The 24,190-nt window shown below is 34.4% G+C and overlaps 1 protein-coding gene across 3 annotated transcripts in view; it reads left to right on the forward strand.

Annotated features, from left to right (window-relative positions):
* Positions 1–18,325, forward strand: part of MTF2 (metal response element binding transcription factor 2) — a 76,793-nt gene extending 58,468 nt beyond the window's left edge. For 2 of the 3 annotated variants that reach the window (XM_037045504.1, XM_037045506.1), the window contains 9 exons: positions 155–250; positions 1,167–1,235; positions 2,639–2,762; positions 8,030–8,097; positions 9,621–9,791; positions 13,471–13,576; positions 13,752–13,804; positions 13,910–14,014; positions 15,940–18,325. In XM_037045504.1, coding sequence (XP_036901399.1) covers positions 155–250; positions 1,167–1,235; positions 2,639–2,762; positions 8,030–8,097; positions 9,621–9,791; positions 13,471–13,576; positions 13,752–13,804; positions 13,910–14,014; positions 15,940–16,297 — 1,150 coding nt within the window. In that variant the 3' untranslated portion in view covers positions 16,298–18,325. The remainder of the gene's footprint in view (positions 1–154; positions 251–1,166; positions 1,236–2,638; positions 2,763–8,029; positions 8,098–9,620; positions 9,792–13,470; positions 13,577–13,751; positions 13,805–13,909; positions 14,015–15,939) is intronic. The other variant, XM_037045505.1, reaches the window with a different exon arrangement.
* Positions 18,326–24,190: the final 5,865 nt, after the last annotated feature.

Here is a 24,190-nt window from a genome sequence, read left to right on the forward strand (position 1 = left end):
GTCAATATTAATAACCTTTTTGGGAAAGAAAAAATCTAACACTAAGTATAGTAGAAATATGATACTATGGGCAGAACCAGATTCTGCAGTCTCTTTTTTTTAAAACCCTTTATGTCATTTTAAAAGGTAGTAATTTTAATCTTTTTTCTTATAGCTGGTATTTAAAGATGCTACAGTGCTGCAAATGTAAGCAGTGGTTTCATGAGGCTTGTGTGCAATGCCTTCAAAAGCCAATGTTATTTGGAGACAGGTGAGAAGGGCATTTGAACGTTACTGTTTGATTTTTTTCCTTTTTTATTTTTAGCTTTTTAATTGTAGTTATATTTTCAGTTTCAGATTTCTAGTTTTAAGAGTGATTTGTAAAGCAGACACCTTAGAGGGAAAATATTGAATAATATACTTAAATTATATATCATTTTAAAATAACGTAATTTTTGTACTTTTGGATGTTATTCCAGTAAGCATTTAAGTATTTGATTAGTGATTTGCTCATATCACCCCACAGTGTTCTAAACTATTCTCATTGGTATCTTCCTTTAAAGAACCTCAAAGGCATCCTATGACAGAAAATTGGAAAAGACCAAAGAACCTTGATATACACAGTTTATACCTCAGATTTAAAGAATTTCTAAAAGCAGATTTAATGTGATTTGTGGATTAAGAGAATGTGAAATAGCAAAGAGAACTCTAAGAAGAAAAATTAAAGATAGAGCACTAAACTTGGCATCAAAAACCTGGTTTTAAATCTTGGCTTATGTCATATACCATCTTTTGAATTTAGGAAGGTTACTTGTCTCCTCAGGATTTATTTTACCAGATTATTTTAAGCATTAAACATAACAATGTTTAGTAGCCACCACAATTCCTGATACACAAAAGCCTTTAGTAAAGTATGCTTGTATATGAATCAATGTATGAACTCTGAAGGTTTCTAATGGTTAAAAGAGGCATGTCTGTTCCCCCCAGATATGAACTATTTCATTTTTTGTCATTACTAGAAAAGAAATTCTTTAAATCACAGACAAGGTCATAATTCAAATTATATTTTGCTCTATCATTCTTTGTGTCACCTGTAGGATATGCATGTGCTGAATATTAGCTTTAATTGATAAATAATTTATGTATACCATTGATTACTCAGTGTACAACTTTTTCTTTTTCTATAGATTTTATACATTTATTTGTTCTGTCTGCAGTTCTGGACCTGAATACCTCAAACGTCTACCATTACAGTGGTAAGTGAGGACATTTCTGTTAAGGAACAAAAGCGCTATATTCTTAAACCTACATGGTGAAACTTTATATATACATTTACTTGGCTTAAATAAAAATTTTGATTTTCTTTATGCCTGGCTTTATTTCTTTTATTTATCTTCAAACTTGATGTTATCTTCACTAATGATTATCTAGTTTTATTGCTAAAGTAATAAGGCCATTTATTTATTAATGATATAAAATGTAACTTTTAAAAATATATTTTAGATCTTCAAAACTCTTATTCACATTTCTAGTTCTTTTGGGCCTTCAGAGTAGCATACAGTAACAGGGAAAGTTCTTATTATAAATATTCCAGTTTCTGTGTCAGTGTAGTAATTTTTGGGCATGGGAAGTATGGTGAATTTTGAGGATAGAATGATAAAATATTACATAATAGTTTCCCCTTATCTGTGGGGGATACGTCCAAGACTCCAAGTGCATGCCTGAAACTGTGGATAGAATCAAACCATATTACACTGTGGTTTTTCCTATACGTAACTACACTTGACAGCTTCCCTTTGGTTAATTGCTAGCATCACTACTCTTGACCTTTAGGCCCATTGTACAATAAAATAAAGTTTACTTGAATACAAGCATTGAGATACTGTCACAGTTGATTTAATAACCAAGATGACTACTAAGTGACTAATGAGTGGGTAGTGTATACAGCCTGGATACATAAAAGGATGATTCGCAGGGGGGCAGTGGGGTGGCACAAGATTTCATTATGCTACTCAGAATGGTGTGCAGTTTGAAATTGAGGAATTGTTTATTTCTGGGATTTTCCATTTAGTAGTTCTGAACTGTGATTGACCACCGGTAACTTAAAACATTGAAAGCAAAACTTCTGCTAAGGAGGATTACTGTAGTACATACTTAGAAATTTTTATTAAATGTTTTATATATTTTAGGAAACGATAACACTTGTGAATGTGGTGAAGTCTATTAAAGTATAATCTATGCTGTAGTTTATATGTAGTAGTGAAAACACATAAAATTTTTTATTGTATAAGCATTATACAGCATTATCCAATTTTTTTTGGAGTCAGATTCTTTTTGAAGGCATTTTAAGAAATTATTCAAATACCTTTAGTTTATAGTTACTTCAGGATAACTAAATGTTTAGTTAATGCTTTCCAATAATTCTCAATGTAATGATTTATCTGGTTCACAGGCCCGCACTCAATCCACTGAGCTACACCAGCCAGGTGTAATGATTTATTGCATCGTAAATATGACTTAGAATATTGACCCTCTGTTCACCTAAATACTCCACATTGGTTTTTTAAATTGGTGGTGTTATAAAAGTTTGTGTGATATTTTTTTAAACAGTTAACCAAAAACATTGTTTTTGTATATTTTGATTACTTTTGGATTCCAGGGTAGATATAGCACACTTATGCCTTTACAACCTAAGTGTTATTCACAAGAAGAAATATTTTGATTCTGAACTTGAGCTCATGACATACATTAATGAAAACTGGGATAGATTGCACCCTGGAGAGGTAAGTGTTTTAGCTCTAACTATTAGCTACTTGATGTGGTTTATTTGGTTTTGTTTTAATTAAAAGCAACTAAGACACATGTATGAGCCACACATCTAAAGTAGAATTTTATTTTTAGTTCAGGGAGAAACAGCTCTAGTAAGGTTATCAAGACTAGCCCTTTCATCCTCTTATATGTTGCCTGTTGATTAGGAGGACAATGTAGGAGGAGAAAGCAAATTTATAAAATGTTTATATTTTAGCTAAGAGGCTGAGGACAGAAAACAATAAAAATCACAATTAGACTATTTTTAAAGAAATGAGTTCAGTTTATGAATTTCAGGTATCTCAGTTCCAGCCAAACTTGTGATACATATCAGAAGAAATTTATTTCAGCAATAGATACAAATCTTCATTTTTCTGTAGTTGGTGAGATAATCTCTTAGAAACAAGAAGTTTCAATTTTTTATTCTTTGACAGTGTGGAAAAATGTTTTTCTTTTTATTTAAAAATTAGGAAAAACATTTTAATCAGATAAAACCTCACAACAAAAATATTTTTAATCTTGTGAAGTGCTTTTGCATTTTATTTTGAACCAGTTTCTGCTTCAGTGTAGTAATTTTTGGGCATCGGAAGTATGATGAATTTTGAGGATTTAATGATCAGAACAGTCATTCGAATCATTTCTCATTGCTTATCCTCTGCATTTAAAAAAGAAAAAGAAAAGAAAATGTCTGGACTAAACTGGTTGTTTACCAATTAGTCTGGACTAAACTGGTTGCTTACAGATGGAACTTCAGGTTTTAATTCTTTGTTAACGTTCTACATCTTTATATAATAAAGACACCATAAAATTTATGTGACTTGTTAGTGTTTATTCAGTGATTTTAATTTAATTCACTTTAAAAATTTTTTGTGGTGATAGAAACTATTCCAGATTATTACAGTAGTAAATAAACCTCTGGTTAACTGAAATTGAATTGCAAATTAAATTTTGTCACTAATTCAGGGGAAAAATTTTGTTTATACTTGTATTCAACATTTTATAAAATAGCAATTACTACCTTCAAAATAATGGGAACTACAGTATGCTAAGTACATATCATTGGTTAATTGAGTACCTTGGAGTACTCAAGGGTCGTTTTAAACATCAACTTTTATTATACATATGACATTATAAGCACATACTTACTCTAGAAGTTTTTCCCTAGAAATGACACAGAGCAGGAAAGTAGTTGTGATTTTACTCTCTCAAATATGGTCTTTCCTCTCGTATTACATTGAAGAAAAAAGGAAACAAAATCTTGTGATTTTAGAAGTTTTTTATGGCATTTCGTTTAGGTACTTATAATGGACACCTAGTCACAGGGAGGCACTTACTCCTATTTATTGCTTCTGACCTGCATTATAACAAACATATTTGTGTGTGACAATGGGCTAAAGTCATATGGTATTCTATGTTGAGAAGCCATATAAGTGTTTATTTACATTTCTTTTTTAATTTATTTTAAGTGTTGAAATTACACCCAGATTGCTTTTTTTTTTTTAAGATTTTATTTATTTCTCTTTAGAGGGGAAGGGAAGGAGAGAGGGAGAGAAATACCAATGTATGGTTGCCTCTCCTGCGTCCCTTGCTGGGAACTGGCCTGCAACCCAGGAATGTGCCCTGACTGGGAATTGAACTGCAATCCTTTGGTTCACAGGCCCCTGCTCAATCCACTGAGCTACACCAGCCAGGGCTATTTACATTTCTAATTGGAGCAATTGCATGTTGAAACAGTAGTATCTGTTTAGTGTTCTGTGCTACTTCTTTTTTTTTATTGTATAAAGAAAGTATTGTAACCTCTTTTAATGACAAAAAGAAGTTTCCAATACATTAAACTTCTAGAGAGTATATCCTTTCATACTGAAAGGCAAATTTAACATTTATGTAGCATATATATATTTCAGTTGGTTACTTCGTGATTTCTGTGAAGAGAAGCTGAAACTTATAGAACATACTCTAGAACACATAATTTGATATGTTTCCTTACATAAATTGTTGGGTTTTTTTGTTTTGTTTTTTTACGCCTTTGAGAGTTAGTGACTTAATAATGATATAGATTGAGTATAGCTATTTTAGAAAACTATGTTTTGAAGTATTTTATTTGGGTTAGTTAAAATTTGTAATACAACATTTGAGACCTCAAGTAAAGTTTGCTTAAGGTTTTTATTTAGAGTGAGGCATTGCTGTTGTAACAAATTTTTGTGGGGAGTTAAAATGAGATACTAATACTTTATGGAATCTGCCTGTTATCATTTTTCTTTGATTCCTAATCTGATTTGAAATACTAGTCCTGGGAGGACAATTACTTTTCTGTTAACTGTGGTGGTCTTAACAGTGTGTTGAGTATCTCACTTTTGAGGGATGTAGGGAGAAAAGCATAGATAAAACTCAAATGAAATACTATGGCAGAAATGATGTCTTTGCCAGAGGAAAATGTAGCATAAATGAGGTAGTATATTATGAAATCTAGTTAACAAAAATACGTGGGGCCTTGAATTTTATATGGTAGCACATAGTGTATATGTCTGTAAACAAATTACTTAAGATGCTTGTTATGTTTAAGCCATTGTGGCATGGAATTCAACATGATTGATTGAAGGGTATATTTTGTTGAAGTAGAAGAGTTATAACTGTATAATGGCATTTATATGTGTACAGAAATACACAAAGCCCTGAAAGTAAAAGCATGGTGTGAGATCGGTATCTTATCATATAGATTACTTGATGCACACTATAGTAGTTTCACTCTCAGTTTTCTAAATACAGAATGGGATCCCTTCATTTGTATGAATTGAAGTATAGTCCTATGCAAAAATAGAACAGTAATGTTAGAGGAACTTAACAGGTACAATTTCTGATAACCATAGATAATAATTACTAAAGGAAAGATAGTAGTTCATTGTGATTCTTAAAAAGTAGAAAGGAGTAGATCTGAGAAATTAGAAAGTCAGTTTTGTTGTTGGTGTTCAGCTAAATTGTAGAGCAGATTTTTCAAATACACAATTTGTGAAGAATTAGGAACAATAAAATAATACCTGATATATTAGAATAAATCATGTTAAATACTCTAGATTTTTTAATTTATTTATTTTTAGAGAGGGGAAGGAAGGGAGAAAGAGAGGGAAACATCAGTGTGTGGTTGCCTCTCGAGTGCCCCCAACTGGGGACCTGAGCCACACCATCCAGTACCCTGGATTCTTTTTTGTCATGATTAGCAAAACTGGTATGGGCATGATGTAGCCATAGTAAATACAACTCAATTTCGTATAAGATGTTGAAATGTGAATAGTTAAAGCAAAAATTAAGTAGATTTGTAACTAATTGAATTACAGTAACAAAAGCAGCCAATGGCTTAGAAATATTCTTGAGGGAGAGTCTAATGGAGAGAGCCTCAGGTTCTGTCTTTGACTCTACTCTCAGTATGACAGAATCAAGAGAAAAGATCATTTTGAGGACTTAGCTGCAAACAAAATCAGATTAACAAGTTATAAAGTTCTGCTCTTAGATTTAAATACATAAAAAGTACAGAAGAAGCATGTATGAAAGGGGATTCCTTATTTGACAGAACTTCATTTGATCAGATTTTAGAGTTAGGGTAGGGATGGGGGAAGGATAATGAAAGATGGAATTAGTTAGCCAGTGCTTAATATGAAATACTCATGTGGTGTTGCTGCTAAAAACTTCAACCTAATCTTATACATAGACATGATAGCTGCTGTCAAATATTTGAAGAACTATCTTGTAAAAGAGGGAATAGAAGAATTCCAGGAAGGAAAGTTTCGTGCACCTATGGAATGGGCTCTCTCAGTAGGTGCCTCATCAGCTTTCATCAATGGTAATAGTTAAGCCAAGGTTCAATGACATTTGAAGTCTCTTTTAAGCTTTAAAGTCTGATTCTGTTATTTTTGCTTTAATAGAAATTCTTTATCATTAGATACTTTATAAATTACAATAGGAGAAAATGATAGAATGATATGGAGGAATGAGCACAAAACTGCCCTTCCTTCCCTTTTTTTTTTTTAGCATCTAGCGTATTGGCACAGGGTTGGTTCTCGGTGAATGGCAAATGAATGGGTTTATTGTCGCTTGGGTTTAGGGTCTGGTTCTCTCACTAACCAGCCCTGTGAATTTGAGCAGTTCATTAATCTCTACATGTGTTAAATAGTAACAAGTTGGAGTAGATGACTGCAAGTCTCTTTTACCTCCAGCATTCTCTTTGGCAGATTTGTTTGCTCTTTTTACTAGAAGTTCTGAGATTTGGAAGTTTTAACTGGTAAAAACATAATTGGTATAATTTTGAAAGTCAGCTGTGATATTTTGAAAGTTTTTTTTTTGTTTTGTTTTGTTTTGTTTTGTTTTTGTGGCTTTAATGGAGGATGGCCCTGGCCCTTTTGTAATGGTTTTGATGATTAAAAATTACTGAGTTAATTTGGGTTTTAGGGCTAGGTGGAGTCTATAATTGTCATAAAATGAAATCCCCAAATTTCAGTTAAAACACTTTTTTAAAAGATTGATTAATCAGTTTATTTATTTCTTTAAAAGATGTATGTATGTATGTATGTATGTATGTATGTATGTATGAATTTAAAAGAGGGGATGGGAGGGAGAAAGAAAGGGAGAGAAATATCGATTGGCTACCTCTCCTCCCCATCCCAAATGGGGACCTGGCCTGCAGTTGAAGTGTGTACCCTGACAAGGAATTGAACCATCTACCTTTCACTTTTTGGTGTGATGCCCAACCAACTGAGCCACATGGGTCAAGGCCACCCCACATTTTACAGTTTTAAAAATTATAGCAATTATCGGTTTGTACTAATACTAGAAGTACTGGGAAGTAAAATGGTATGTTCACTCATACCACTTCACTTCCTCACTATTCATATGCACTATCTATTAGAAGCTTTTATGGTTGATATAAATATAATTCAAATGTATTATTTCCCTAGGTTATAAAATGAAAGTAAATTTAATGATAAGCTCATTCTTGTAGTGTTACATGGTTTATATTGATAGTTTTTTCAGACATATCATATAATCCATACAATTACTAGTAAAGTAACTTGTGTGGGATTTATACTCCCCTTTTTTTAATAGATGAGAAAACAAGCCTTGAGAGGTTAAGCGAACTTAGATCTACTAGTCAGTATACTTCTCTTCTGTGTTACATTGCCTCTACTTAGCACCTGTATATTACTAATTAATGAAATTATACTACATTAAATTGTTTCTTGATACTTCACAGCTGGCAGACACACCAAAATCTGAAAGATACGAACATGTTCTGGAGGCATTAAATGATTACAAGACAATGTAAGTTGATTTACTTTATGTATCCCTATGAGGGAGACATTTATTAAGTATAAGGAATAATGGCATTGTTTAAGAATTGTGGGATTTGTGTATAGAACTAATACATACAGTTTTAACATTTCTAATGTCCTATTCTCTCTCAGTTAGAGTACAGCATTGGTTCTCAGGGATTGGAGAAGGGAAGAGCAGTCCTGTGGGAATGGCGTGTGGGAGGTGGCATATCAGTGTCTCAGGGCAATTTGTCCTGGTCATTTGAAAAAGTGTAGTCAGTAATGACTTGTTTTTATATTGCACTCTACTGAAAGTAAAATAAAATCTTTTTAGCTGGTGGAAATATGCAAAAGGTAGGGAAATATATTGTAGAGAGAATATGGGTTTTTAAATGAGGTCTTTCATGGTTTTAAAATTAATTATTGCTATCGGTTATAGAAAAGTAGTATTAGTGGTCTGAGTTTTTGATAATGAAGTTATATTGTTTAATATTTTCTTATCTGGGTCTTTCCTTTGTTAAAAAACCCCAGTATATCTATATTTCTTAAAATATTTTCAAAATACAATAAAATTACATTTTTAAATATATATGCCGGCTCCAACCACTGAGTTACATTGTAAAATTTCTGTAACAAGTTCCTGTTTTTGTACTTGACTGCATGCTTTTCCTCATTTAAAAAAAAATGTTATAATTACTAGCAGCTAGATCTTTAGACCAACTTAAAAAGCCGTAAAGTATCTGAGCAGTTACTGTGTTGATAAAAATACTTCATGGGACAATGAATTCTATAAGTTTAGGGTGCCAGAAATACATGTGTTCCTATTATAGGAGAAATGGGAGCTTCCCTTTTTCACCCATACGTGAAAGAAGAACAATACAAGTATTTAATAGTGGTTCTGTGGCTAAGCAGGCAGAGCTCAGACAGATTGGAGTATTTGGAATAAGGACCTTAAATGCTTTGGGGAACGGTGAAGAGCATGTTTTTCAGAGATCCAAGCCCACACTGAAGTAACATTTCTGTGCTCCAGGTTATTTCCAATTTCAGATCTGACACACTGGGTATTCCTTTTATTTTCTGGCCTTCTAGAACTGGTCTCCTACTTTCTTTAACAATGCTATGACCTATTGTTTTCTGGCCATGGTTTCTCACAGATACATTTCAAATACACTTCTTTTCTTACACTTTTGGAGATATTTTTAACAGAAGGCACTAAAATCTGGAAAAACATACTGGGACTAAAGAGACACCACTTTCTACTCTCCTTTAAGAAGTTAGATGCCATGTTTTAAAAAGAAGGTAGATGTGTGCTCTTCCCTCTTCCTTCTGATCCTATACCCTCTTTCCCTATTCTTCCATCATATCCTACTGTGGACTGGCCCTGGGGCAGATAAGAATCAAGGAAAGCAAGGGGAAAGAGTGAGTATGGGTGGACTTCCATGTATAAAGGCTTCATATCTGAAAGTTGAGTTATGGTCTGCCATGTATATTTGTTCAGTTTTAAATTTTTAGTTAATTTTTTTAAAAATTTAGGTTTATGTCTGGGAAAGAAATAAAGAAGAAGAAGCATTTGTTTGGGTTGCGAATTCGTGTTCCTCCTGTGCCACCAAATGTGGCTTTCAAAGCAGAGAAAGAACCTGAAGGAACATCCCATGAATTTAAAATTAAAGGCAGAAAGGCATCCAAACCTATATCTGATTCAAGGTAAAAGTTGATCTGTGGCTTAGTTTTTTTCTTTAGCTTATTTGTAACTAAAAATGTGTGTTATTTAGTCTCATTAGTATATTTGAAAGTACAAGTGGTAGTTACCCTGATTTGTTTTACTGTTTATAATTTTTTGCTTAGACAAAAAGGTACAAAGAGTTAATGCTAGATGTTTATTTATTTTAGATCTTAGGTTTTCTAGGAATAAGCCTGATTGATGTGGTTAGCAAACAGCTTGAGTTTGCTGTTGACCTGTTTATATGTTTGATTACTTCTCATTTATTCATTCATTCCATTTATCAAGCCTCTTACTATCTAAGTGCTGGGGATATAATAACAAACAGGACAGAATTCCTTTCTGCCTTGATGGGGTTTACATTATAGTGGGGAAGAAAAGTGATAAATAAGATACTTACAGGTCATGCTAGTGCCATTTTGGAAATAGATTGGTATACTGGGATGGATAGAGAGAATTGGGTCTAGTTAATTTAGGAAGGAGGATTGAGGGAGGCCTATTTACATTGAAACTTTAAAAATGAGAATGACCTAATAATTTGAAGAACAAAGGGAAGAATACTCCAGTAGCAGAAATAACAAGTATGAAAGCTGTGAGGCATGTTCTGGGAAGTCGTAGGATTTGGAGGTAAGATTAGGGTTGGAGAGTAGCAGCAAGTGTTGGAAAGGTTGGCGGGGGCGGGGGGGGGGCATGATTATATAGTTTTTCAGGTGTCATAAGGACTTTTGGTTGTTTCCTACAAATAATGGGGAATTATTTAGAGATGTAAGGATTGGATTATCCTTTAAAAATACCTCTTTGGAAAAGATAGGTATAAAGTTAAGAACAAAAGCAAAAGAAAATTAAATTAAGTCCCTTAAAGTTGTCTAGGTAAGAGATAGACTGCTTGTGCAGTGGTAGGTGGTAACAGTGAAGTGGAGAGAAAATAGATTGAGGATCTCTATTGGAAGCAGAATTTATTGGCTTTGTAAATGAATTAAATTTATGAAAGAAAGGGAAGAATAAAGTTAAACAATGCCTAGATTTCTTACTTGAGTAACTGGTGGGTGGTGGTGTCTGTTACCAAGATCTGAAAGAACAGAATTTGGCAAGGCAAATGAAGCATTCTTCTGTTTCATACTCATTGAGTTCAGGATTCTTAAGGGGGATATCTAAGTGATGATGATGTTAGGGATAGGCAATTAGGTGTGTAAGTCAGGAGCTCAGGAGAGGTCAGGACATGTGATATAAATTTGGAAGCCGTGAGAATGAATGAAATTACCTAGGAAGCAAGAAGAGAGAAGAGACTGTGGCCCAGAACAATGTACTGATTTTATTTGGAGATTTGAAAGAGGTAAAATAAAAGCAAGAGACTAAAAAAAGAATGATCGGTGACACAGGAGGAAACCAAGAATGTTTAGTGTCAAAAAAAACAAAGAAGGTAGTGTTTCAAGAAAGATGGGTGTGTTAAACAGTATTGCTACTAAAAGGTAAATTAAGATGAGAGAAAAATGTTTATTGGATAACATTCTGTTATTAGTGAGTGACCTTGACACAATTTTTTGAGAGGTAAAGATAGAAGTTAGATTGAAGTAGGTAGAAATGTGATTGAATGTACATTGCCCAGTGTACATGTCACAACTGGGCTTTTTCTACAAGTGAGGGGCATAGGGAGATTCAAAATTGTTAATAATAATGGAAAAGGAAATAGTTTTTTAAGAATTCTGAGTGAGGAAGGAGAAAGTGGAAAGGGTATGTTTCTTCAAGTCTCAGAGGTAGTTTTACTGTGAAGGGATGTAGACAAATGAAACTGAAGAGGCATAAGGGAGTAATCAAGTGATAGTTTTTTAATAGGTGGAGGTTAATTGGAACCTTTTTGGGGGAGGTGCTAGTAGGAATGATACAGTGGAAAAGAAGAGATTGGTGTAGGAGATAGGGGAGGTAATTGAAGATGTTGTCAAGTCTTTGAGAAGCCAAAAGGGAAAGGATTTTAGAGCCTAAATGTGGGAGTGACCTTTGATAGGAGGACATACACCTTTCTGTTGAAATGGATGAAAAAGGAGAAGATGGATACAGATGCTGGTTCTCTTGTAGATTGGCCACTCAGAAGGTGACTAAAGTTATTGCTGATAGCTTCTATTTTCTCAATGAAATAATGAGGTAAAGATAACTGAGAAGGAAGTGAAAGGAGCAAGTAAAAGGTATGAGGTGGTCATCTTGGAGAGTAAGAAAATGTAATTACAGAGAGTTGACACTGCTTCATATCTATTTGAGTTTGTAATAAAGTAGGTACTACATCAAGATTTTTTTTGCCCTGGAGGAAAGACTATGCGTTCTTATTACTTACAAATTTTATTATTAATCATTTGCTAGCAATCGCCCATGTGATAATTAGGAGGAGGTTTGCACAAACTTTCTTTCCCATTCCTATCATGAATTTAACAGGACACTTAATTTGTGGTAGCTGTCAGGTGATTTGATGCCACCAGGTAATGGTTGGGCCCTCTTCAAAGACATTCTTAGTTCTTTCTGGGCCCCGTGTGTGAACTGGTCCTTTTAATCAGAGAGTACTTTCCTCAGTGTAGGGGTCAGTCTGTTATAAATGTTATATGACCACCTTTCAGAAAAGGTATATGCTCTCTCCATCTTATCGTTAAGACTTTTGATTATAGTTTTAGTTAGGTTTGTTCCTTTAGTTCTCCTACTTGTATATACTTCCACCTTGATTCTCCAACCTTAATTTGGTGTCTGGAGGGAGAGTCTTTCCTACTTTTCTCCATTTACCCCTTCCAGCCTGTTGTATATTATTTTTCCTTCTTTTTATTCGTTTTAATTTAATTTTCCTGGGTAACTTTCTTATAACGCTTCACCCATTTTATTAGCTGTATACACATTTGTCACTTTCTAACTATACTGTGAACCCCTTTGCACAGGGAACATCTTGGCATTCCTATTATCTCTTTTATATGATAATGTTGAATAAAGTAGATATTTTGTTTATTGATTATTAGGGGTGTTCTTGACTATTGCTTTATTTCTTGGTATTGCTTGATATTTGTCTTTATTATATTTCAAAAATGGTTTTCTAGGTCTTTCTTATTTTGCCCTTTGAATCACTCACTCACTGCCTGACATGGATTCCTTGCTCCTTTACCTACCTCTGTCACCCTGGGCGTCATTCTTTTCTGATGAGCATCACTCAAGAACTGTACTTCCAAGTTGTGTATATATAAAATTGGGATATATACATCTAAAGGCGACATTTATTTATAGACATTATATGTTAACATAGGTACTTCCTGGCTGTATGAGGCTAACTACTGAATTCCTAAATACTTTTAATAGTAAATCCTTGGAACTTTTAGGAATTCTGAACACTTCCATTCTAAATAGTCTTTCTTTTTTTCTTTTTTTTTTTTTAATTTTAAGTGGTATATATTTTTTATAAGCGTACTAAATTTTTATTAAATCTTTTATGTGTAAATATCTAAGTCAAGAAGTATTTATTTAAATTAGAATTTATTATTTATATATTTGAACAAACTTGTGGATTCAACTAATTTATTATTTTTGTATTACTATTAATATAGTATAACCAAATTATATAAATAGAGATGTGACTGTGTATAATCCATTTTTCCCTCTTTATGCAGAGATTAAATATATAATAATTTTATATTTCAGGGAAGTAAGCAATGGCATAGAAAAAAAAGGAAAGAAAAAATCTGTAGGTCGTCCACCTGGTCCATATACAAGAAAAATGATTCAGAAAACAACTGAGCCATCTATGGTAAGACAATATGTTGGTATGTATTATCAGAGAAGAAGGATCCTTGAAATAAGTGAGAGATTAATAACTTTTCAGCTTACTTTAGAACCATGCTCTTTAAATGTGTGTGTCTATATGTGTGTGTGTGTGTATGTGTGTGTATATATATATATTTGGGTTTTTGTTTTTCTTTCAGGATAAGGAATCAATTTCAGAGAACCCTACCTTGGATTTACCTTGTTCTATAGGGTAAATAGAAAGTTATTTTCTCCTAGGACTTTTCTTTTGGGTGAAATTAGTATTTCTATTGTTACATAATATAGTCGTTTTACCATTTAATTTTTTTTTCCTCAGGAGAACTGAGGGAACTGCACATTCATCCAATACCTCAGATGTGGATTTCACGGGTGCTTCCAGTGCAAAAGAAACTACCTCGTCTAGCATTGCCAGGCATTATGGGTAGATATTTTGTGTTCTTATTCTTTGTTAATTTTCCTGTAGACTCTTTTCTTTTGTGAAGTGATGATTGATAAATTTTTTTCCAATTGAAAGGGATACAAGTATGTTTTTCACTGATACAAGTATGTTTTTCACCCTTTGAGAAGCAATCCATATGTTGATTCCTTAGGTTGTTAATATTCATTTGAATAATGCTGCTTTTCAGAGCCCAAATGTTCAGATTTTCAAATATGTTAGAAAATTTGCCATGTGGTATGAGGTAGGCTAGTGTTTATAGGCTGGGCTTTTTTTCTGAGTGACCTTTTTATGTTTGATGTACAAGAGTACCTTGCTTTAGAAAGGCTTGATGACGATGATTACTACTACTACTACTACTACTACTATTATTATTATTATATATTTTTGTAAGTTCCCATTGGGAATATTAACTTCTTTAGTTAGTAAAAGGATTTTTAAGCTCAGGATTTTTATCAGTAGCAGATTTCTTTAATATTTTATTTAACCTACTCTTCAGAAGGACAACTTTTCCCTCAAGTGTAAGTATCAGTTATGAAAAGTTTTGTTTACTTGGGGTCAGAGTTACAAGCTTCCAAGTTTTAAATTAGTTTTTGTTTAATTTTTGTTCACAATTTAAGAACTGCTCTTATAAATTATATAAAATTCTAAGTATTTAAAAGCTTAAAATGTAACATTTAAAAATGAATCATGAATAATAATAAGGTACATTATTTTTTGTCTTCTTACCAAGTATTATGCTAAACTTTTTACATACTGTCTTAGTTTCTTTTTTACTCTCACCTGGGGACATGCTCATTGATTATAGAGAGAAGGGGGAGGTAAGGGAGAAAGGGAGAGAAGTTTTGATTCCTTGCCTCTAGTACTGGCCCCACCCAAACCTACAACCTAGATATGGAATGTACCCTGACTAGAAACTGAATCCAGGACCTTTCAGTTTACAGGACGATGCTTCAACCAACTGAGCCACACTGGCCAGGGCTGTCTTATAATCCTGGAAACAGTCTTTTGATTTTTAGGTCCTGGGTGGGTTTTGTTTGTTTGTTTCCATTTTACACATAAGTAAACTGAGACTTAGAAGGTTTTAAGTAACAAGCCCAAAATAGCATGTTTAGCAAGTATTCAGTATAACAGAGCTGGGATGTTAACCCGTATAATATGATTGTAAAGTCTTTGAATTTAGCGGTTATGTTCTATTCTCCCTTTGTTAGTAAGGCCATAAAATCATTGACTTTTTGAGCCAAAAAGGACCTCAAAGATTATTTACTTCAACGGCTTCACTTAATCTGTTTTACTTAAGAGTACACAGAAGATAAGAGATTTGAATTTGGCCAGTATTATATAGAGCTACACCCAGTATACCCTGACTTGTAGTTTGTGCTTACTCCTGTTCATTTCATTACTTCACCAGGCCTAGAACTGATGATAATCAGACACCCTTTATTCTAGTTTTATAATCTCTTTAAGCACATGGCACAGTGTCTTATATACAGTAGGTGCTTATTAAATAGTTGCCACATTGAATAAAGGAACTGAGTTTTTTTGCGTGTGATTGTATGTGTTTTTTAAATGATAAAACCGTTGACAAAACTTGACTTATGATTAGGTCCTTTGGTAAGATTTTGACTCGGTCTCATAATTCAAAAATTTCCTATGGTTCTTTAAGCTTAATAGAACATAGATAGTTAAGGAAGAAAAACTCTTCATAGGTCAGCCATAGAAGATGATGGAATCTTAACAAAGGCAAACAGTGGTGCATTTATATAGCGTTTATTGTTTTGATTTAGCTAATTTTTGTCACCAGGGTATATACTTGTAACAGAGTGATAAAAAGAAAGAAGAGAGCATGTTCTGTGTGCATTGGATGCTTTGTAAGTTTAGTAACAACATTGCCTTTTTTTCTTCCATAGTTTATCTGACTCCAGAAAAAGAACTCGAACAGGAAGATCTTGGCCTGCTGCGATCCCACATTTACGGAGGAGAAGGGGTCGTCTTCCAAGAAGAGCACTCCAGACTCAGAACTCAGAAATTGTAAAAGATGATGAAGGCAAAGAGGATTACCAATTTGATGAACTCAACACAGAGATTTTGAATAACTTAGCAGATCAGGAGTTACAACTTACTCATCTAAAAAACTCCATTACCAGTTATTTTGGTGCTGCAGGTAGAATAGCATGCGGTGAAAAATACCGAGTGTTGGCGCGTCGGGTGACACTTGATGGAAAGGTGCAGTATCTCGTGGAATGGGAAGGAGCGACTGCATCCTGACTGTAGGACTGAACATTATGTTCACTGCACTCTCATTCTCTGTAGGTACAGTTCAAAGCCCTAAAGAAGCCTGGCTTTTACTATCTTTCTAAAAAAAAGTCAAGAAATTCCCAAAAGAAGATGATACTAGCCTTAAAGTGTGTGTACCTGTCAATGTTATGGATATTGTCATAAAAAGATATCTTTTAAAAATCAGAACAGAGACTTAATTTTTTTAATCTTAAGATTTGTAGAATGTTTCTAGGATAGGATATTAAAAATGATTCAAATCCATGCATGGTGTTAGGTAATTTTTCTAATTATTCCATTGAGTCAGATTTTGTGATTAGTGAGTATCAGCAAACAGATCATGTAGTTAGATAGCACAAGTATTTGAAAAAATTGTCTGTTTTGTTACCAAAATGTTGGAAAAAAATTATTTCAATACCCTTTAGATTTCATAAAGTGCAGTGTATATAATGCCTATTAAAAGACTGTAAAATATTGAAATTTTCTTTCAAGCAAAATGTAAAAAATATATTGAGCCTGTAAATTGCTCTGTGACTAGACTTCATTGTCGTCTTAATATATTCTTTGCATGTGCATATATATATACACATGTGTATATATATGTGTGTGATTATGTGACCTATGCAATACAAATTATGGGAATGGGCAGCTTTGGAGTATATATCCCATAATTTCTTTTTTCAGGAATAGTTGCAGTATTTACACAGCAGCATTTCTTCTCAGGCTTTTTTGGGTGCTGTTGCTTGCTATGTATGAAGAGAAATGTGTCAGACGAGTTTAGTGTGTTCTGAAAAAGGGTGTGAACAACATTGTTCATGGGCTTTTAGATGCTTTTCTCTTTCAGTCCTTGTAACTCAGCTGTTCAGTACCTAAAACAAATTCAAATAATATGAACATTATCTCCTACTAGAAGTGACGTTTTCAAGTTTTCATGGCACATTATGATTGTAAATGTCTCTCAGTTTTAACAGTAAGTCTATAGGAGTCCTGTGAAGATTCCTGAAATGTCTGTAGTAACTGTTAGTCACGTTGAATAAGTGTAGTATGAACAAAGTATTTTATTGCACAGGGTTAACAGTGTGTCGCCTGCCAAGGCTACAGCTGTTTTATTACAACATTACCTCTTGTTTTTATAAAATGTACCAAGATTTAAATTGATAACTTTATTTTACATGTAAAAAAAAACGATTTCTTTTATCACCAGTGTTAGAGTTGTCTTCTGATTTATTTTTCTTTTGTTTTTGTTTGTTTTCTTTTTTAGCCAAAGAGTAAACAGAAGAATTATCTCATTTTGGTGGCTATTCATTGTATTCTTAAAAGTGATTGGTGGATTTTAGCCTAAAAATTGGGGAATTTGCTGCCAAAATGAAAAATATATAAAGTGTAGTAATTACAGAGAGGTAAAAATGTGGGTTAGTACTTATTTATTCCATTGATTGATTATTTGACTGTTTATAAAGAAAGTTGCTTTATTTCTTTAAACATCTTCAAAAGATGATCTTTTCTTGTCATATTATAGCCAAAAGAAGCAGAGAACTTCGTTGCCCTGCGTTTGGTTCCTGGTTGGCCAGGTATAAATGAGCTTTACAAAAGTGCGAATTAAAAACTGTCACTTCTGTTTACCTCCACCAAAACTTGATTTCCCCCTAGCTATTAATTTAAAGTTGCCTTTCCTGCAGCTGCAATATTTTGAATAACACACAGAGTTTGTGTTGATTTTGAATGTTTGTTTATATCTAGGGGTAATGGAAAATGTAAATCCCGTGTAACCTTACTTACTCCACTTGTATCATATTATTTCATTCTCCCCAAAGTCCTTTAATTCTAACTGAACACCAGCAGTATTTTTAGTAACTCTTTGGCATACTTGGAAGATGATTTATTAAGCTGAACTGTCTTTAGACGTAATTATTGTGAATGTCTGTTTTTTATTTTATCACGGTGGTTCACATGGCTCTGATGTTCAGTTTGTATTTTTGGAATTGCTTTACTTAGAATTAAAACAGACCATTAAATGTGTGTATTTTTTAAAGAGCTAATGAGTTTTGGTTCTGTATTTGCTTGAAAATACACACTGGTACAGCAGATGACTACTTTTATTTTGCCAGGGAGCTGAGGATTTTCCAATTCCGTTACAAAAATGTTCACTTGACTTAATCTTCGTAAAACTTCACTTTCATTTTTCTTGTCCCCCTAATAATATTAATAATTATTGCACAATAATCTTAAATGATCCTTAAAATTTTACCTGTTTAGCCAGGTTGTACACTTTATACTTGAAAGACAGTATACCTCCCTCTCTCTACCGTATCCCTGAACTTGAACAAAATTCAGGCTTTTCAACTGTTTTTTTTTTTTCTTCCTTACATAGAAGGTGTCAGGGATCATACAAAAGAATTTCCTGTTGGTTTGTTTGTTTGTTTGTTTCTAAAAAGCTTTGCACCTAGTCTACAGAAAGAAAAGATGTAAAAATAATACACCTTACTCTTTTAATTTTATTTTTGTTTCAAACAAATACATATTTATAAATACCCTGATAAAATGATAAATATGGGTTCTTAGGCCCATAGGTTATCAAACAAGATCAGAACATGAGCTATCAGAGTTAGTCTATAAATTCTAATGTGGGAATGATGAAGTCAGATCTTGCTAGTTATATTTTATTACTAAATGTTCAACGGAAGTGAGTGTTGACGGATATGTGAGTTGAGGATACCTCTCCTCTTACTTTGCAAGATATGTCCAAGTAGGCGTGTTTGGTTTCTACTGTGAATACAGAAGATTTCTATTAGCAGTTTTTGGGGGTAGAACTAATTCTGTTGGGGGGGTTACTTGATTGAGTTTCTATTAGATGCTATTAAATTTTGATTGGAACATAATCTGACTTGCATTGTTGTAGCACACTGTTTTATAATGTGGTTCTAGAGTTGTTTGATGATGTGATGGCAAAGGAAGATGTCCATGCAACTTTGGGAAATAGTAAAAAAAAAAAAAAAAAAAAAAGCCTGTGTGTGAGGATGTTTTCCTCTTTAATTACATTTGAGTATCTCCATGAATACACATTCCCAAAAGTCTCCCTTGGTTTCCTCCGTGGCAGTTGGTGGGTCATGTCCTTACCTCAGGAAAATAAAAACTTGACAGTTAAATGTAAAGGGAGAATTTTATCTGATCATGGATTCTTTTCTAATTAATAGCAGTTAAGATACATGATACAGTTAAGATACATTAATAGCAGTTAAATGATTATGTCTGATAATCATTTGTAGATGGGTTTGCTGTGAAAGCAGACTGGCTTTTGGAATAGCAAATAGATGGGAACAATTACATTATTTGTAACCTTTAAATTATAATATCAAAATGTCTTGGAGAAATAGATAAATACTATGTTGCCTTTATATTTGAAATTAGAATAGGGGTGCAAGTGACCGGGCTCCCTCTTTTTTTCTCCTCTCCCCTCACTTCCACCCAATACAGTCCCTCTTTGCTCCCTTTGGAGATAAGTATTGAAGCTGGGTTGTTAGTAAGAGCTCCTCAGTTTTGCAGCATCTTCAAGGAATGTGATGTCTCATTCAGGAAAACTTTCCATTGGATTTAAGCAAACATGCAAATGAACAAAACCTCCATAGATGATAAACCATACATATTAAATAAAACAATATATTTTGTCATTATCATTAGTGTAATTTATATTCCCATGGTATTCAGTCTTTATTTTTCTTAAACGCTAACTTGTTTAAAATAAGGATAATGTAGTCCATAAACTGGCACACATTGATTCATGAGGGGCAAGGAAATCTTACAAAGTGGTTTATGACATGATCGCCCTGATAAATCTAGTACCCGTCTGACACTATATATAATTATTACAATATTGTTATCATTTTTAAAAGATTTTATTTTTAGGGAGAGAAATATGGATGTGAGAGAAACATTGGCTGCCTCTCACACACTCCCAACTGGGGACCTGATGCACAACCCAGGTACGTGCTCTGACTGGAAATTGAACTGATATGTTTTCATGCTGTGGGATGATGCCCAACCCACTGAGCCATTGTATCAGTCAGGGCATTATATCATTGATTATATTCCCTGTGTTATTACTATTCATCCACATGACTATTGTGTAACTACCAATTTATACTTCTCAATCCCTTCCCCCTTTTCACTATCCCCTCTACCCTCCTCCCATCTGGTAACCATCAAAATGTTCGAGTTTCCTTCTGCTTTGTTTTTAGATTCTACATATAAGTAAAATAATAGAGTATTTTTCTTTCTCTGACTTACTTAGCATAATATTCTATAGGTCCACATGTTGCAGATGACAGAATTTCATTCTTGTGACTAATACATTGCATATATGTACCACTTCTTCATAGCCACTTAGGTTGCTTCTGTATCTTGCCTATGGTAAATAATGCTGCAGTAAATATATGGATGAATATGTATTTCTGAATTGATGTTTTGGGTTTTTTTAGATAACACCTAAAAGTGGAATTGCTGGTTCCTTTGTCTCTTAATGTAGCCTTTGTTTTTAAGTCCATTTCATCTTGTACAAATATTGCTACCCACCTTCTTCATTTCCATTTTCATGAAATATCTTTTTCCATTCATTCACTTTTAGCACATGTGTGTCTTTTGATCTGAAATGACTCTCTTGTAGGTTTCATATGCAGGGGTCTTGTTTTCTTACCCATTCAGCCACGCTGTCTTTTTATTAGAACATTTAAGCATTTACACTTAAAATAATTGTTGATAGAGATGTAGTTATTGCCATTTTACTGTTCATTTTATTGGTGTTTTATTCTTAAAGAAGTTTTTTAACACTTCTTATAATACTGGTTCGGTGTTGTCATTGAGTGTTCTTGGGTACCACAAGAGCAGCACTGGCATTGAGTTTGTGGGGCATACACACAGTGCATGCAAGATCGGTCCTGTGACGCTAGCGAATGGATAGCTATGTTTTGGGGAACTTGGATGGTTCGGCCATGAGGTCACATAGTCAGGGGTGGGTCTGTACATGCCTGTTGTCCTCTATTATTGACTCCCTTGTAGATGGTTATGTTTGATTCTCACTGCTTTTTGTTTGTGACCTGGGCTTGGAGAATTAAATAAAACTAGTTCATATTTTGTTATGTATTCAACCAAGGTTATTCAGCCCATCACTAATTATGTCAAATGCTGAAAAGAAAAAATACCGAACCTGGCTGGTGTAGCTTAGCGGATTGAGCTTGGGCCTGTGAACCAAAGGATCACGGTTCAATTACCAGTCAGGGCACATGCCTGGGTTGCAAGCCAGTCCCCAGAAGGAACCAGTTCCCAGCAGGAGGGGGCACATGAGAAGCAACCATACATTGATATTTCTCTCCCTCTCTCTTTCCCTTCTCTTCTAAAGATAAATAAAATCTAAAAAGTAAATAAATAAAATTAAAAAACAGAGAGAAACCAGAGACTTAGAGTTTCACATATATTCTAATTAAAAAAAAAATACAATATCTGAATGAATGTCTAACAGGTAGTTAAAAGTAGTTTACTATATCAATCAGGAGTTAAAGTAAGCTCACCAAAGAAATTTTTTTTAATTAAAAATTTATTTATTTATCGTTAGAGGGGAAGGAAGGAGAGAGGGAGAGAAATATCAGTGCATGGTTGCCTCTCATGCATCCCCTCCTGGGAACTGGCCTGCAACCCAGGCATGTGCCCTGACTGGGAATCGAACCGTGATCCTTTGGTTCGCAGGCCCGAGCTCAATCTGCTGAGCTACACCAGCCACGGCTCACCAAAAAAATTGTATAAAAGAAATTAAGTTTCTTGAAGATAGAGGCCTAGGTAGATATGCTTTGCTTCTTCACACAACCAAAAGAAGGATGACAACCAATTTTAAAACAAAAAACAACCAGAACTGCCAGAAAATCGAACTGTATGGAAGTCTTGACAACAAAGGAGTTAAAGAAGAAACATTCATCCAGACTGGGAGGAGGGGCGGAGCCAGGCAGCTGGGGTGGGGAGGATGTGTAGCAAGATAGCCGCTGGCACAGTCCCATATTCGTGTCAAGATAAGCCAGGAGAAACAACTGGGGAGTGAGACCATGCAACCCAGCGTTCCAGCATGGGAAAATAAAGCCTCAAAACCACTAACTAAAAAGCTGTGGGGACTGTGGGGACAGGAGAGACTTACTGGTATCACAGGAGAATCCATTGGAGAGACCCATTGGGCCCTAGAGCATACACAAGCCCACCCACCTGGGAATCAGTACCAGGGCAGCAACTGGAAGGGCACAATTTGCTTGTGGGAAGCAGAAGTGCCCGAAAGCAGGGTGAGAGCCAAGCAAGCAACATTGTTTCCTCTGATTCCTCCACCACTTAAAGCACCACAATGCAGCAAAGTGTTGCCCTGCCCTGCGAGTACCTAAGGCTTTACCCCTTACATGTAACAGGTGCCTTAGACAAAGAAATATGGCTCAAAATGAAAGAACAGCTCAAAACTTCAGATACAGAAGTAAGCTATGAAGAGATAGCCAACCTATCAGAGACACAGTTCAAAATACAGGTAATCAGGATGCTCACAGAAATGGTTCAGTGTGGTCAAAAAATAGAGGAAAAGGTGTAGGCTACGCAAAGTGAAATAAAGGAAAATGTACAGGAACCAACAGTGACAGGAAGGCAAGTGGTACTCAAATCGACAATTTGGACCATAGGAAGAAACAAGAATTCAAAAAAATGAGGAGAGGCTTAGGAACCTCTGGGACAACTTTATACTTTCCAATATCTGAATTATAGGTGTGCCAGAAGGAGAAAAGGAAGAGCAAGAAATTGAAAATTTATTTGAAAAAATGAATGAGAATTTTCCCAATCTGGCAAAGAAAATAGACTTACAAGTCCAGGAAGCTCCAAGAGTCCCAAATAAGTTGGACCCAAAGAGGAACACACCAAGACACATAAGTTACTGAAGCTTAAAAATTAGAGAATCTTAAAAGCAGCAAGAGAAAAGGAGACAAAGGAGTTCCCATAAGACTTTCAGCTGATTTCTCAGAAACCTTGCAGGCAAGATAGGGGCTGGAAAGTATTCAAAGTCTTGAAAGGCAGGAAGCAACCTACATCTAAGATTACTCTATCCAACAAAGCTATCCTTTAGAATGGAAAGACAGATAAAGTGCTTCCCAGATAAGGTCAAGTTAAAGGAGTGCATCATCATCAAGTCCTTATGTGAAATGTTTAAGAAAAAGAAGAAAATCACAACTATGAACAGTAAAAAGACAATAAGCACAACTATCAACAACAGAACCTAAAAATAAAAGCTAAGCAAACAACTAGAACAGGAACACAATCACAGAAATGGAGATCACATGGAGGGTTATCAGTTGGGAGGTGGGGGAGGGATAATGGAAAAGGTACAGGGAATAAGCATAATTGGTAGATACAAAATAGGGGCGGGTAAGAATAGTATAGGAAATGGAGAAGCCAAAGAATTTTATATGTATGACCCATGGATAAACTAAGGTGGGGGGCTGGTGCTGGAGGGAATGGGGCTACTGGGCAGAGGGGGGTTATAGGGGCGTTAAAAAAATGAGACTGTAGTAGCATAATCAAAATAAAATGTTTTACTTATGGAGAAATTTTTGAATCATAAATAATACATTGCTATTTGTGTTAATTGATAACTTGCATATGTAATCTTAGATACAATTTAAGTAAATAAAATTACAGTGGAAGGTATACACAATGAAGTTGTAAATTGAAGTTAGATGTTAGTAGCAGTATTAATAATATATGAGGTCTGTTCAGAAGGTGTCCAGCCATGTAACTTGTAACAGAGATAATTATTGCCCTGGCTGGTGTGGCTCAGTGGATTGAGGGCTGGCCTGCCAACAGAAAGGTCGCCAATTC

This window comes from Sturnira hondurensis, unplaced genomic scaffold (assembly GCF_014824575.4).
Source record: "Sturnira hondurensis isolate 20B ecotype Veracruz unplaced genomic scaffold, ASM1482457v3 Scaffold0004322, whole genome shotgun sequence".
Classification (NCBI taxonomy): Eukaryota; Metazoa; Chordata; class Mammalia; order Chiroptera; family Phyllostomidae; genus Sturnira; species Sturnira hondurensis.